This window comes from Lutjanus erythropterus, chromosome 10, assembly GCF_056507025.1.
Source record: "Lutjanus erythropterus isolate fLutEry1 chromosome 10, fLutEry1.hap2, whole genome shotgun sequence".
Taxonomy (NCBI): Eukaryota; Metazoa; Chordata; class Actinopteri; order Lutjaniformes; family Lutjanidae; genus Lutjanus; species Lutjanus erythropterus.
The window spans coordinates 371,410-386,783 of record NC_139326.1 but is presented as its reverse complement, the minus strand read 5'-3'; the positions used below and the strand labels follow the sequence as shown (position 1 = coordinate 386,783).

At 43.2% G+C, this 15,374-nt stretch overlaps 1 protein-coding gene across 1 annotated transcript; it reads right to left on the bottom strand.

Annotated features, from left to right (window-relative positions):
* Window positions 1-599: 599 nt before the first annotated feature.
* LOC146319695 (actin filament-associated protein 1-like 2) lies at window positions 600-14,889 on the bottom strand. The gene is made up of 15 exons (XM_084728820.1): window positions 14,859-14,889; window positions 9,614-9,748; window positions 8,270-8,347; window positions 8,108-8,169; window positions 6,928-7,036; window positions 6,595-6,824; window positions 6,302-6,481; window positions 5,164-5,250; window positions 4,793-4,862; window positions 4,235-4,473; window positions 4,040-4,149; window positions 2,742-2,859; window positions 2,283-2,370; window positions 1,868-2,034; window positions 600-737 (listed from the first exon to the last, which is right to left on the bottom strand). Exons 1-15 carry the CDS (start codon window positions 14,872-14,874, stop codon window positions 600-602), a joined length of 1,827 nt encoding a protein of 608 aa, XP_084584946.1. The 5' UTR covers window positions 14,875-14,889.
* Between the last annotated feature and the right edge of the window lie 485 nt (window positions 14,890-15,374).

Below are 15,374 nucleotides of genomic sequence, written 5' to 3'. Positions count from 1 at the left end.
ACACACACACACACAGTCACACACACACACACACAGTCACACACACACAGACACACACACACACACACACACACACACACACACACACACACACACACACACACACACACACACACAGTCACACACACACACACACACACACACACACACAGTCACACACACACAGACACACACACACACACACACACACACACACACACACACACACACACAGTCACACACACACACACACACACACACACACAGTCACACACACACAGACACACACACACACACACACACACACACACACAACCACACACACACACACAGTCACACACACACACACACACACACACACACACACACACACACACACACACACAGTCACACACACACACACACACACACACACACACACACACACACACACACCTCAGGATAAAGAGCTCTGCAGGGAGGAGGGGAAATATGAAATGTCCCTTTAAGTTTGTTTCTGCACATTTTTGTTTTTGTTGATTAATGAACTTTTTGTGATCATCTCTCGGCCTCTTGGTTCATTTTATTAGAACCGATCTGAAATCAATACATGTGATTGGTATTTAACGACAAGACAATCATTAATCACAGCGAACATCAGTGAGTCTGACCTTCTTCCTCTGGAAAACTTTTCCATGTTCGATGAAGAGTGCCGAAGGAGCTCGTCTCAGAGACGTTTTAGCCGAGGCGGTCCGCCGCAGCAGAGGGAGGAAACCCGCCTGAAAGACCAGCAGGGACCAGGAGAGACCAGCAGAGACCAGCAGGGACCAGCAGAGACCAGCAGAGAGCAGCAGAGACCAGCAGAGACCAAGAGAGACCAGCAGAGACCAGCAGAGACCAAGAGAGACCAGGAGAGACCAGGAGAGAGCAGCAGAGACCAGCAGAGACCAGGAGAGACCAGCAGAGAGCAGCAGAGACCAGGAGAGAGCAGCAGAGACCAGCAGAGAGCAGCAGAGACCAGGAGAGACCAGGAGAGACCAGGAGAGAGCAGCAGAGACCAGCAGAGAGCAGCAGAGACCAGGAGAGAGCAGCAGAGACCAAGAGAGACCAGCAGAGACCAGCAGAGACCAGGAGAGACCAGCAGAGACCAGGAGAGACCAGGAGAGACCAGGAGAGACCAGCAGAGAGCAGCAGAGACCAGGAGAGAGCAGCAGAGACCAGCAGAGAGCAGCAGAGACCAGGAGAGAGCAGCAGAGACCAGCAGAGAGCAGCAGAGACCAGGAGAGACCAGGAGAGACCAGGAGAGAGCAGCAGAGACCAAGAGAGACCAGCAGAGACCAGCAGAGACCAGGAGAGACCAGCAGAGACCAGGAGAGACCAGGAGAGACCAGGAGAGACCAGGAGAGAGCAGCAGAGACCAGGAGAGACCAGCAGAGACCAGCAGAGACCAGGAGAGACCAGCAGAGACCAGCAGAGACCAGGAGAGACCAGGAGAGACCAGGAGAGAGCAGCAGAGACCAGGAGAGAGCAGCAGAGAACAGCAGAGACCAGGAGAGAGCAGCAGAGACCAGCAGAGACCAGGAGAGACCAGCAGAAACCAAGAGAGACCAGCAGAGACCAGGAGAGACCAGGAGAGACCAGCAGAGACCAGGAGAGACCAGCAGAGAGCAGCAGAGAGCAGGAGAGACCAGGAGAGACCAGGAGAGACCAGGAGAGAGCAGCAGAGACCAAGAAAGACCAGCAGAGACCAGGAGAGACCAGAAGAGACCAGCAGAGACCAGGAGAGACCAGGAGAGACCAGGAGAGACCAGTGAGGCTCAGTTAAAACACAGCACAACTGATGTTGTTGCTCCACAACCAGAAACATGTGGTGTTTTCAGACCCAGAGGTCTGTGGGCGGGGCTCCTACCTGAGCGCGCTCAGTGCAGATGGCCAGCGACTGTCTAAAAGAGGTGCGTTTATTTTGCTTTGCTGCAGACGCCAGGTTGATCTCTGACCCCGCCCTCAGCTGGACCGTCCTCTTCCCCGTCAGCTCCAGCTTCTGAACGCCTCGTTCCACCTCCACTGACTTCCTGCCTGTAACACACACACACACACACACACACACACACACACACACACACACACACACACACACTCATTGTGATTTTTAAAAGTCATTTACCACCGTCTCCTGTTTTTCCTGTCTCTTTAAGGATCAGGTCTTTACAGGTGTCTTCAGCTGAAGCTTCCTGAGTCAAACTGTGATTTGAAGTAGAAACTGTCCACCAGCGTCTCTCTGGAAAAACACTTCTTACTTCGTCTGTCTCTGAGCAGAGACTCACTGTGTGTGGTGAAGACGGTGTTGCTGTAGGTCACTGAGTCCCTGGACGAGACGGAGCCGCAGCGAACCGAGTCCTGAGAGTTCTGGATCTGAAACAATCACAAATCATTATCTGTATATTCTGACAGAACAACACTGCTGGCAGGAAAATAAATGTTTTAAAGTGATGAAAAGATAAAAAGAATCTGATCACTATTTTCATTTTCACAGTTTTACTTGTTTTCATGTTTAAATGTTCACTCAGTACTTCATGCAGCAGTGCTGAGGTCACATTTCTCTGATGTTTCTTTCTATTCAATTATTATTATTATTATTATTTTCCCAACAGTTTTCACCTAAAGAGACATTTAGACTTTTATATTTAGATTTTGCTGCAGTTTGACAAATTTTTCCCTTTAAGTAAAAACAATACCAGCTGTACTGGTCTCACAGCTGAAAGGCTCTGCTCTGCGGACCGTACCATGTGCTCCAGTATGGGGGTGTTGGAGTAGATGGGCTGGTCTCTGCCTGTCATGCTCAGATGGAAGGGGTCGTCCATGTAGGTGTTGGAGGTCGGAAACTTTCGAATCTTCAGCCCACTGAGGAAGAAACAACAAAACAGAGAAAACAGAATCAGAACAGAAGAAGAAGAATTTGGACCATACCATGTGGGGTCCCTCAAGGCTCTGTGGATGGACCACTGCTCTTTTTAATTCCATTAACGATCTAACAAAATGTTTTTTTTACAGATGATATGATAAGTACTAACCCCCCCCCTCCTCCTGTAGAGCTGGCCGGAGTTCAGCAGTTATCCGCGGTCAGACCGGGGCTGTCAGACCGCACCGCTAAATAATACACGAGAACTTTTTGTGGTTCATATTTTCAAGTCATGTTTTCTGCTGGTGCTTCACACAGTGTTTCCTGTGACACTGTATTAAACACGGGTTATCTGGAGGTCTTGTTCTGGTGTTTAAGCTAAAGAGCATAGAGGCTAATGCTATTAGCTACAGGTCTCTTATCAACTACGGTGGCTCTGTAAGGTCAGACAGCGGCCGGGAAAAAAGGCACAGCGACGTTTTCCTTCCTTGGTGTGTGTATTTGTACGTGTATATTTTGAAGTATGGGTATAGTATTGTATAGTATAAGTTAACTGAACAACCTGGGCTCATGTGTTTTGTCTTTTTGTCCTCCTTGCAGACTCATAGTCTGCCAGCAGTCCAGACCCTGCTGTCCCTGTGCGTCTCCTGACCTGTATGTTTTTATCTGTTATCTTCTCTGTGCTGGAGCTTTTTTGACTCTGGAGTCTGAAATAAATGTACGATCATTAACTTGAATGGTTCGTGTCTTTTTATTTTATTCACACACTAAGTTAGGAAGCTATTTTGATGGTCAAGCATATTGTTTTTTTATTGTCTTATTCTTATCACATTTTAAATAAATAGGTGTTAATTTGGACCACAGATATGAGACGTCTGCTGATAGAATGATTCCACCTGAATAAATAAAGGTCATAGAAGCTGCAGAGAGGCTGCGCTTTGATTCATCGTCTCAACACAATTTTTACTTTTGTACATTTCAGAGCCTGAACTTTTTCACTTTTAATGCAGTAAACTAGTTGAATCAGTACTTCTACTTTTACTTCTACTGCAGTAAAGACTGAGAGGACTTTTGTCTCCTCTGATCAGAATATTTAAATTCTTTATTTAAGTAAATATATATATTTTTTACAGGAGTTGTATTTCCACCATCTGAGGACATGAAGAACAGACTGTCTCTCACCTGAGAGCTTCACCTGTGTGCTCCTGTGTGTTGTCACCATGGTGACCGTGACTGGCAGCTCCATCCTGCAGCAGCTTTAACCATCGCTCCTTTTCATCGGAACTACTGACCTGCAGGACGGACAGACGCATGAAGACATGAAGACGTGACTGTTTGAATTAATGAATTAACCTGAAGCCCCTCCTCTCTGCTCACCTCCAGCACCGCCACCTGGTCACCGAGCACGCTCAGTGTGATCCTGTATGAGTGGTCGGTATCGGGTCCGGCTCTGACCTCACATCCCCTGAGCTGGACGGTGTACTGAGGTGTTCGCTCCTTCTTCACCTCCTCGTCCTCCTCCTCGTCCTCCTCCTCTCCGAACATGTTAAGAAGACCGGCGTCCACTTGACACAGTAAACTCTGCCACTGACAGTTCATCAGCACGCTCAGGAAACCTGCCAATCACAGCGCAGCACAGCTCAGAGGTCACCTGTGGACACACCACTACACATCATCTGACCAGATGTTTGTTACAGATGGTATAAATCTCATCATCTCAGAAGTAACTAAGTACAAATACTTTGTTAGTGTGCTTGAGTAGAGTTTTCAGGTATCTGGACTTACTCCTGATGATTCCTTGGTGTCGCCATCACAGCGCATCACGTGTGACGGACGTAACAACACAAAAATCCATCTGTCACTACACATCTGAGTAATAAAATATTGTTGAACGCAGTCGTTTCTCCAGGTGACAGATCATAACGATGTTCGTACCTTTTTGTTTGTTGACTGTGCAGCCAGCTGAAGGTTTGTCCTCCTCACAGTCAGTCAGAGCCGCGCTGGACTGAACAAACAACATGGACACAAACCTCACATTATATATTTAATTTATGAGTTAGACTGATGCTTGTAGTGAAACACTGAACGAGTGGTGGAAACAACTGAATGAGTCAGTTTTTACTTTCATTTGAGACCATCTTTGGTTTAATATTTCAGCTCAGGAACTGACAGGAACACTCACAAAACATAAGGATGTCTATAGTCATATAAAGGTGTGTGTGTGTGTGTGTGTGTGTGTGTGTGTGTGTGTGTGTGTGTGTGTGTGTGTGTGTGTGTGTGTGTGTGTGTGTGTGTGTGTGTCTCACCCTGCAGGACAGCAGCTGATCTGATCTGATCAGAGACAACGAGCTCTGAGTCTCCACTTGAGCTCCAACACTCACCTCCTCAATCACCTGATCACACAAACACACACAAACCAGCTGATCCACCATACAGGCTCCAGTGTTTACAGACCAGATATTTATTGATCACACTGATCAACTTTAATGTTTGTAGTAAATCTGCAGTCGTTGTGTTTCATGTTTCTCTCTGTGATCCATCATCTTTTCTTCTGACACTCACTCAGTGTTTGTTGAAGTTTTAAAGGTCAATTCTGTCTCATTCTTTCTTGATATTCGTCTTCAGCTGATCAACAGTCCACAGTCTCTGTTGTCCTGGAGACCTGGAGACAGGTCTGGACTGCAGGTCCAGGTCTGGACTGCAGGTCCAGGTCAGTCTAGGACCTGAACTCTTTTACTATGAAGACACGCTGTTGTCTCAGCATCGTCTCTCTGAAATAAGCAGGGACGTCTCTGAAGAAGACATCAGGGACAGATGAGGAGGAGACAGATGTCCTCTCAGTCTTTACTGCAGTAGAAGTACAGGTACTTGAGTAAAAGTAGAAGCACTGATTCAACTTGTTTATTGCAGTAAAAGTGAAATAGTTCAGGCTCTGAAATGTCCTCAGAGTATAAATAAAAAGTCGTCCTCTGAGGGACGTTTCTACTGGCTGTTTCTGTGCAAAGACAACTGAACCGTTTCTGTCTGTCTGTCTTTAATGTTGTTTTCATCTTTTTATGTTGTTGTCGTGTTGCTAAGTCTTGTTGCATAAGTTTTGTCTTGTTACATTCATGTCCTTTCTTATTTTCGTCCTGTTACGTCTTGTTGTGTCATTTTTGTCGCTGCTGCGTCGTTTTCATCTCGTTACATCATCATGGTCTTGTTAAATCTTTTTCTTCGTTTTGTCAGGTCACATCTTTTTACATCATGTTTGTTTTATGTCATTTTCTTCTTCTTTTCTTATTGTAACGTCTGAATGTAAATGAATTTGACGAGAAATGATTATAGATCTTTGTGTTTTTATGAACCAACCGTTTCATCACTTGTTGCACTTTGGTTACGTTCCACCACTTGTTGGAACGAGCCTTGTGTGTGTGTGTTAGATGATGAGTGTGTGTTTCTGACCTTCTTCCACTCGTCGGCCTGCTGGTAGCTGCTGTATCCCAGCACCAGACTCTCTGAGCCCAGTAAGACCAGTTTGAGCTGGTGCTGGATCTTCCTGTTACCCTTGGACTTGTAGACGAGCTGACAGCCGCGCAGGTTCAACTCCAGGTGAGGGAGCAGGTCCTGAGCACACTTATAACACTGAACACACACACACACACACACACACACACACACACACACACACACACACACACACACTCAATACCAGCACCTCAGACTGATACTCCATTACTTCAGTAACAGTAACTGACCAGCAGGACGTCGTTCCTGATGATGAACAGCTGTTTGGTCCACTGGCCGAGCCACTTCCTCCTCCACAGGTAACCACAGAGACGGGACTCGGGGGCGGGTCTTAGACAGGGCTGCGAGGCACTCCATTGGATGTAGTGAGCTCTGTCCTTCACAGGCTCCTGCTCCTCGTCCTCCTCATCATCTTCTTCACCATACGACTCATAGTGGCTGCTGTCTGACTCCGCCTTCTCTGAGAGAGCGAGCAAGACGTTTTTATTGATTAATTTTTATTTTAATAATCAAAATTTACGACACGTGTGTATGTGTGTGTGTGTGTGTGTGTGTGTAGATACCAGTGTTGGATGTGGTCGTGTCAGCTACATAAGGTTCTGCTTCCTCATATGTATCTTCATCATCATCACCTCCTAGACCTCCTGGTGGGAGGGGCGGGATTACAGGGCCCTGGATATGACATCACAGTAAACAGGAAGTGAAATTTGATTTTTGTGGAACTCAGAATTTTGACGTTTTACACACAATTTTCACTTTTTAACTTTTGTCTTTTTATGCATAATTTCTACTTTTTATCTCTTAAGTTTGACTTTTTAACTCACAGTTTTATCACATCATTATAAATTATAACTGCACACATAAAACTTTAAATACTTTATCCATCGTTTGAGTTTTAGCTTCAGTATCAGACAGGAGTTAACCAAAGTATTTGAACGCACCCCTCCACACACACACACACACACACAGACACACACACACACACACACACACACACACACACACACACACACACACACACACACACGTCGCAGCTCTGAAGTGAACTGGAACTAAACACTGCCCCTGAATCCAACATCATGTTTGTAAATTAGATGCATATGAACAAAATTTCCCAGGAGATGAAGTGTGTGTGTGTGTGTGTGTGTGTGTGTGTGTGTGTGTGTGTGTGTGTGTGTGTGTGTGTGTGTGTTCTGTGCGTCCATCACGTAGACCAGATGCTAATCAGCCGCCATCACTGACCACTTCCTCCCTCTGCAGAGCTCTCAGCCAATAGGATGACGGATAGAGGGGAGATGGCCTCATATGTAAACACTGAACATCCTGTCTCACACACATACACACACACACACACACACACACACACACACCGTCTCCTCCCAAACCTCAGGAGGACTCAGTCTGTCATTACTGACCCACATCACAGACCTCCTCCTCCTTTTTTATCTAAAAAAAGTTGTTTTTTCTTTCCCAACCACTTTTTTCAAACTTCAGGAGGAACTTTCAAGAGGAACCTCAGAGGAACCAACGAGGTGTGAGTGAGACATTTGAGTCTAAATTATGAGTCAAAACTTTAAGTTAAAAAGACATTTTTTTCTTCTGTTGAAGCTCAGAGGGAACCAACAGAGTAAAGACAATCTGAATCAGGTGTTCAGGCTGCAGATGTGTATCCCAGCATGCACTGGGGGTGAGAGATGCTAGACGTGTGTGTGTGTGTGTGTGTGTGTATGTGGGTGGACTCACCCCGTTTCTCAGCTTCACAGATGAGTCGTTCTTCAAGAACAGCTCAGAGGACCAGACACCTTCTGGACAAACAGACACACCTGAGTTCAAACTGTCCCTTTAATTTAAAAAAACAAACAAACAAACAAACAAAACAAAAAAACACTTGTAGCTGAGTGTTACCTGTCCCAGGTGTGTCTATCTGCTCGTTGCTGGGACACAGTGATGGACAGCTCATGATCATGTACTCAGCATCTTCCACTGGAAACCAACAAACATCTGTGTAAGGGTTATAAACAGGAAGCTGACTGGTTTTGGGGGTACTGGTTGTACTGGGAGTGGTGGGAGGGGCTCCAGCAGTCTGTCCCTCCAGGATTCTGCAGGGGCCTTTTTTTATGATTGTTTCATCCTGTGATCTGTCACTGTCTGACAGAACAGCCTCATGGAAGAGAGATTTTTACAATTGTTCATATTTTAAACAAGCAAAATTCATTAAATCAACTAATTTGGTGTTTTCAAAGTCATAATAACAAGCTGACAGATTCCATATTCTGTTGGAGTTCAGAGTCTGCAGGCGAGCGCAGCAGGCGGCTCGCACTGTGCGCGCTGCTGTTCAATACAGCCCCTTCAATCAAGTTAATGATCTCTCAAAGTTAAAATGCAGAACTATAAAAGTTCTCAGTCTCTTGTTGTGAGGCTTCAGATGGATTCTTCAGCAGATTTTGGCGTTTTTCTTCAGTGAGGTGCTTTTTGTCGCAGCCAACTGCTGAAGGTAAATCCATCACATGCTGCAGGATTTCACCATGAAGTATTCTGGATAAAGTATAAATCCAGTGTTCTTGAAACTTTGAGCTTCACCTGGAATTTTGTCTGAGATTCTAAATGTGGGATCAAAGCTTTTATCCCTGCAGCTCAACGCAGTTTATATCTTCATAGTTTAATATTTTGAAGTATTTCCACACAGAGCTGCTGTCAAACATCATCTTGTGTGTCTCATTCAGATGGCAGAGACATAAGTTACTGGATTAGGTGCATTAATGATCAGAGGTGTTTGAGGTCAGGAAGTGCTCATTAATTAATTAAATAAAATGCTCAATACGCTCAGCCAGTAACACATAAGAGCAACAAAACACAAACTATCCCACATGACAATTAAATCTTAATAATATTAATAATAATTCAGTGTATCCCTCTATAACTATTTTACAGATGCATCTTTTCCTGGTTTGCCTCAAAACTGGGGGGGAACTGCACCTCCAGCTTCAACTCCGGGGGGCATAAAACCCAGTGCCCCCCCCCCCCCCAAAGATGGCGTCTGTGGGTCTTTTCAAATATACAGGACATTTACATCTGGGCATATGGAGACACACATATTAGCACTTCAACATCTTTCAATATTTCAACTCTTTTAAATGTTTCTGCAATAAATACCAGCAGCTTCTGTGGAAAATGATCCTTTTTCTCAGTTGTACTAAGTATTAGTGGTTGCAGTTTTATTAATATTAGTATCAGAAGTATTTTCATCACCAGGAGTGTCGTTGGTTTGCAGTTTGGACAGCAGCTCTGAGATGGATTTCTTCTGAGCCTGAGCGATGTAACTCAGGTTCTCTGAGTCCAGAACAGACAAGAACGACTGCAGGTCCCAGATGAGCTTCGCCAACACTGCAGACAGACAGACAGACAGACAGACAGACAGACAGACAGACAGGTGAACAGCTGGACCCACAGACTGTCTGTTTAGCATCATTAACAAGTTAAAATCTAAAGTGAACTAACACAGAGACTCATTTATCATTTAACTTCTTTCTTTTTTATGACATTAATTCTGACATTTTATGAACCAAACAACTAATCAATTAGTGGAAAGAATATTGGCAGATTGATCACTGGTTGAAAAATAGGTCCAAACTTTTTTCCATCTTAAAACATTAAAAATGAAGGATTGTTTTAGGATAATTCTGTCCTCACCATTTTTTAAATGATCATTTCTGTGAGTTTGATAAAGAGAAAACAGAAACAGACGAAGGTTCAGTTTGTCGTCAGCAGGTTGATGAAACATGAAAACTGTCCTGAGGTCAGTCTGTGTTCCCGTCATGAATGAAGCTGTTGTCTCCGTCTCAGTGAATGAAAACTGACTTTGTGTTTTAGCGTCAGACGAGCAGCGATGTGAGACGCCTCTCACTTATCTGCCGTCATGAGTACAAAAACTCTTTTACACAATATTTTGCTGCAGTCTCTGTTCTCATGTCTCATTGTAAATGACTGATGTGACTGTGAGTTTTTAGAGGAGCTCCTGTTCAGGTGTGAAGGAGTAAAACCCAGAAGTCTGTTTAGAACAGGTTCTTTATTCTGTTAATGAGTCAATGAACTGACGTCACCTGTTCAGGTAAAGTTTCCCATCACTAATATTCTGATGTTGTGGCCTTCAAAGGTGAACTGCAGAGGCAGGATACACACTGATAAGCTGCTAATGTTTAACACCATACACACTGTGTGTGTGTGTGTGTGTGTGTGTGTGTGTGTGTGTGTGTGTGTGTGTGTGTGTGTGTGTGTATGTGTGTGTGTGTGGTTTACGTCATTTTAAAACTCAAGGTCTCTGAGGAACAGGAAGTTGTCTGTGGGGCTGACAGAACATTTACAGTAAATTCTCCCTGACAAGAGAATTGTTTGATGTGATACCCTCTAGAACCATCAGTGACCAAGAGCACATCTCAAACAATCCAAAGAACCGCCAAGAACCTCCTGACCATTACAACTGTCTTCAACAACCACTAGACCACCCAAAAGGACCACAAGAACCATCTATTGAGCCACCTTGTAACTGTAGAGCTCTGACCACCGTAACCTCCTAAAGAACTTCTAGGACCATCTAAAGAACCCCTCAAGCCTTCTCAGTGACCACAAGAACCATCTACAGGACCTATAGAACCACACATAGAGCCTTTAATGGCCATCCTAAACAAGGTCTAGAACCAATGACTGAACTCAACCTCCTAAAGGACAGCAAGAACCAACTGAAGAACCTCTGGGATTACTTGCAGGAATCTTCCTCACAATCTTCTCAATGGCAACTAGAACCATCAAAATGAGCCAGAGAACCTCCTTAGTGATCACTAGGTTCTCCTAAAACACATTAAGAACCATGATCCTTTTGTGATCTGAAAGAGTTCCATCATACCACAAGATCCCTCTAAAGAAGCAATAGAACCTGCTAAATATCTTAAGAACCTCATCACTGACCATTAGGACCCCTGGAACCTCCTAATGGACCTCTAGCACATATTCACTAATCTAAAGGGCTCTCCAACCAACAAAAGAACTTGCAGATGCTGGTCACTGACCACCAAAGACCTTTAGATCATTAGAACCTCCTAAAAGACTTCTACCTCCTAAATGTTCTCTAAAACCTCCTTGATGACCGATAGCACTTCTCACAGGATTTGCAGAGACTCTTAAAGGACCACTAGAACCTTCCCAGAGCTCACAGCTGGTTGAAACCAGAGAGCGTTTAAGCGATTGGTTGAAAAGTCTCGACAGAATTTCTATCACAGTGTCCACGTTGAAACTTTTCTGAACTTTGTGTTTTGTTTCCTGTTGGACAGAACGAGCCGCAGACGTTTGGACTGATCTCAGAACAGTGTGAATTATCATGAGAAGGAGGGTAAAATGTAAGAAATGCAGAGAGAACCCTGCAGACAGACGCTGATTGTCTCTGAGCTCCATTCAGAGGGACAGACAAAGTCCATTCACTCTGAGAGCTGAGTGGGAGACGGAGGTTAAACGTTTCTGATTAACTCGTCTCTGCTGATTTTAAGGATCCTGCAGCTGCTTATCAGCCTGCTGCTGTTTTAAACACTGAGCTGCACATAACTAACACACCCACAACGCATCAAACACGACAACAACAACAACAACAACAACAACAACAACAACGACAGCCGGAGACACAGTCTGTCCCTCTCTCTGCACAGAGGACACCACAGAGACAGGAAGATTCAAGTTTAACAACAGAAGAAACTGAGAAATAAAGAGTTTGTGTTACTGAACGCTGCTTATCTGACCATCAACATCACTTCCTGTCCCTGGCTTTGATGCTGCAGGACACACACACACACACACACACACACACACACACACACACACACACACACACACACACACACACTCAGAGTGACAGACACTGTCCATGTGAATGACAGATGGATAATGTCTCTCTCCTGACAACAACAACAAAAACATCAGCAGAGAAAAACAGACAACAAACAAACAACAACAAACAGAATCCTGATGTTTGTTTCACTGAGAACATTTAAAAGTGTCGACGTGCTGATTGTTGTCGTTGTCTTCTTATAGTCTGACTTCACTTATTTATCTTGTTTTGTTTTTCATTCATGATGTGTGGTGACATCAGAGACAGTTTTCTAACAAATGAACCAGCTTACAAACAAACAAACAGATAAACAAACAAACTCATGAACAAATCTGATTGTTTGTTTGAGTGTTTTATAAACTGTCATTCCAAATGTAAATAAAATGTTCAGTAAGAATCTGTACTTTATTTGATCTAATCATTTCTCACAGTCGGTGTGTTTGTTGTTTTAGAGGCTGACTTGTTTACAGTCGTCTATATTTTACAGTGTAGTTGTTGTTTGTTTTGAGTTGGAGGGAAGTTTCAAACTCAGATTTCTATCTTTCTGGCCAAGGAAGCTGATCCTGGAACTGGCTAAGGTTAGAAAGTTTGGGAAAAGTTTAAAACTGAGTGTGTGTGTGTGTGTGTGTGTGTGTGTGTGTGTGTGTGTGTGTGTGTGTGTGTGTGTGTGTGTGTGTGTGTGTTGCGGGGTGTGGAGCGGCGTTCTTGTCTTTCATCCTCTGCTGGTAAACACAGGGCAGCAGAAACATTTACATTACTGAGCTGCTGCTTCCTGACTCGATTTCAGACGGCCAATCAGCTACAAGCTCCACCCCCTCACCACTACACGCTGCACATGGAAACACCAGTACAGAGAGGCGAAGCCACGCCCCTTCTGGTGCCATATGGAACCTTACTTAAGAAAAATATGAACCGACTTGCTAACACTAGCTTGGGTCTGTAAGTCAGATATTATGACCTGGAACTTTTCTCTAGTCAGTTACGATGTGACATGAGACCTGTTAGCTTTAGCTTTAGCACAATATCATGGCCTGGGACTGATCAACTTTACCTTCAGTCTGTCAGCACAACATTATGACCTAAGACTTGTTAGCTTTAGCCTCAGTCTATTAGCATGATGTCATGACCTGAGACTTGTTAGCTGAAGTCCCAGGTCATGACATTGTGCTAACAGACCGGAGCTTAAGCTAACACAGGTAATTATAGTGTGCTAACAGACTGGAGCTAATTAGCTTTATGTTCAGTCTGTTAGCATGATGTCACCTCTGGCCTGATAACTTTAGGACAGTCTGTTAGCTCAGTGTCATGATACTGTGCTAACAGGTAAATTAGCTTGATACAGGTTTACACTTAAAGACAGAAATGACTAAATCAAACCAAAGCTGGAACAAACTGGAATTGTCTTTGTTTTTAGCAGTTAGCATGTAGCTAAACTGAAGTAAAACAAACTACAGAAGTCGTCCAGAGAAAAATGTTTGGACACTTTGTACACAGTCAGTGTGAATCTAAACAGTCTATTAGCTCCGTCTCCTGAGGCAGCAGCAGGAAGTGATGATGATGATGATGATGATGATGATGAGGAGGAGGAGGAGGAGGAGGAGGAGGAGGAGGAGGACAGACAGACGATACCATCAGAGTGATAAAGACGAGGAATTTATGACATCATCAGGTCTGATTTAGATTTTTCTGTCATTACTCAGACAAATTTTATATTATTATGAAGCTGTGAGAGATTTTTCATTTTATAAATACTATATGAACATGTAATAAAAGGTTTATAACACTTTATAATGCAGTTTGAAGCATTATTAATGAACACATTAACAACAGTGGTGGTGACTCTATAAACACATGAAAGATAAAAAACAGACATTTAATAAATGTATAAAATGTATTTATAGCTATAATTATCGACCAGTACTGTAGATTAATCAACATATTATAGTGTCTCATAAAACATTTGTTAAATGATTGGTTATAAATGTACATTAAGGAAAGTTTTCTGTCATATATAGTGAAATATTGATGACACATTAACAACGTATAAATATAGATAAAACAACACAAACAATGCAGAAAATATAACACGTGAAATATTGTATTATACATGTATAAAAATGTGTTTTGATTTAAATTTTAGTGTGTATTTAATGTGAATTTATTCTCTTGTTGTTGATGAGACTTTTTTTGTTTTCATGTTTTTAGTGAAAAGATTTAACAGTGAAACTTTACTGAACTTTATTGTTCTTTAATTTGATTTATACGTATATTATTGAGATATTTTTGTTGTTTTTTTTCTCACAGTCATTATTAGTGGAGGAAATTCTGAGTATTTTTACTTTAGTAAACATATTTTAAAATGTTGAAAATGTTTCCTGTAATGAACAAATTTCTGTCTGTTTGGTCTCAGACTGCTGCTAATGATTATTTTCATCATAGATTCATCTGATGATTATTTTCTCCATTAATCAGTGAATTGATTGATTGATTGATTGGTTTGTCAGACTGATTGAGAGCTTGTCCATCAGACCAACATGAACTTTATTATTATTAATTATTACAATCGTTTAAAGGAAAAGAATCAAACCATGAAAAAACAGATGATTCAAGTAAAGATGGTACCTTTCTGTTTGTCCATGTCTGTGGTGTCAGTAGCTGCTCGTCCTCAGTCTCATGTCTCCTCTGAAGAGTCCCAAACATCAAACAACAGAGACACAAGTTGTCTCCGAGCTGAACTCTGTCTGTCTCTCTCTCTGTCTGTCTCTGTCTGTCTGTCTCTGTCTGTCTCTCTGTCTCTGTCTGTCTCTCTGTCTGTCTCTGTCTGTCTGTCTGTCTGTCTCTGTCTGTCTGTCTCTCTGTCTGTCTTTCTGTCTCTGTCTGTCTGTGACTCTGTCTTTGTGTCTCTGCAGCAGTTTGCAGTTCTGACTGTAAAGTCCTGCCTCTGTGTGACATCAGCACATGAGGGAGGAGACAGAGGACGGAGGACGGAGGACGGAGCAACACAGACTGAAAGACAACAACCACACTGTAAAACACTTTAGAATATCAGGAATGATAACCATTAATCAATGATCAATGAATCTGTCATTAAGAATCTGATCGATTGTGTAAAATTTCATTGATCTCCTGTTAAATAAA

Bases quoted from the DNA above. Each gene is read 5' to 3' on its own strand.
- LOC146319695 (XM_084728820.1), bottom strand. The intron at 8,348-9,613 runs GTGATGAAAATA...GTTGGTTTCCAG, and splicing joins GCAAACCAACGACACTCCTG to TGGAAGATGCTGAGTACATG. The intron at 4,863-5,163 runs GTGAGACACACA...TTGTTTGTTCAG, and splicing joins ATCAGCTGCTGTCCTGCAGG to TCCAGCGCGGCTCTGACTGA.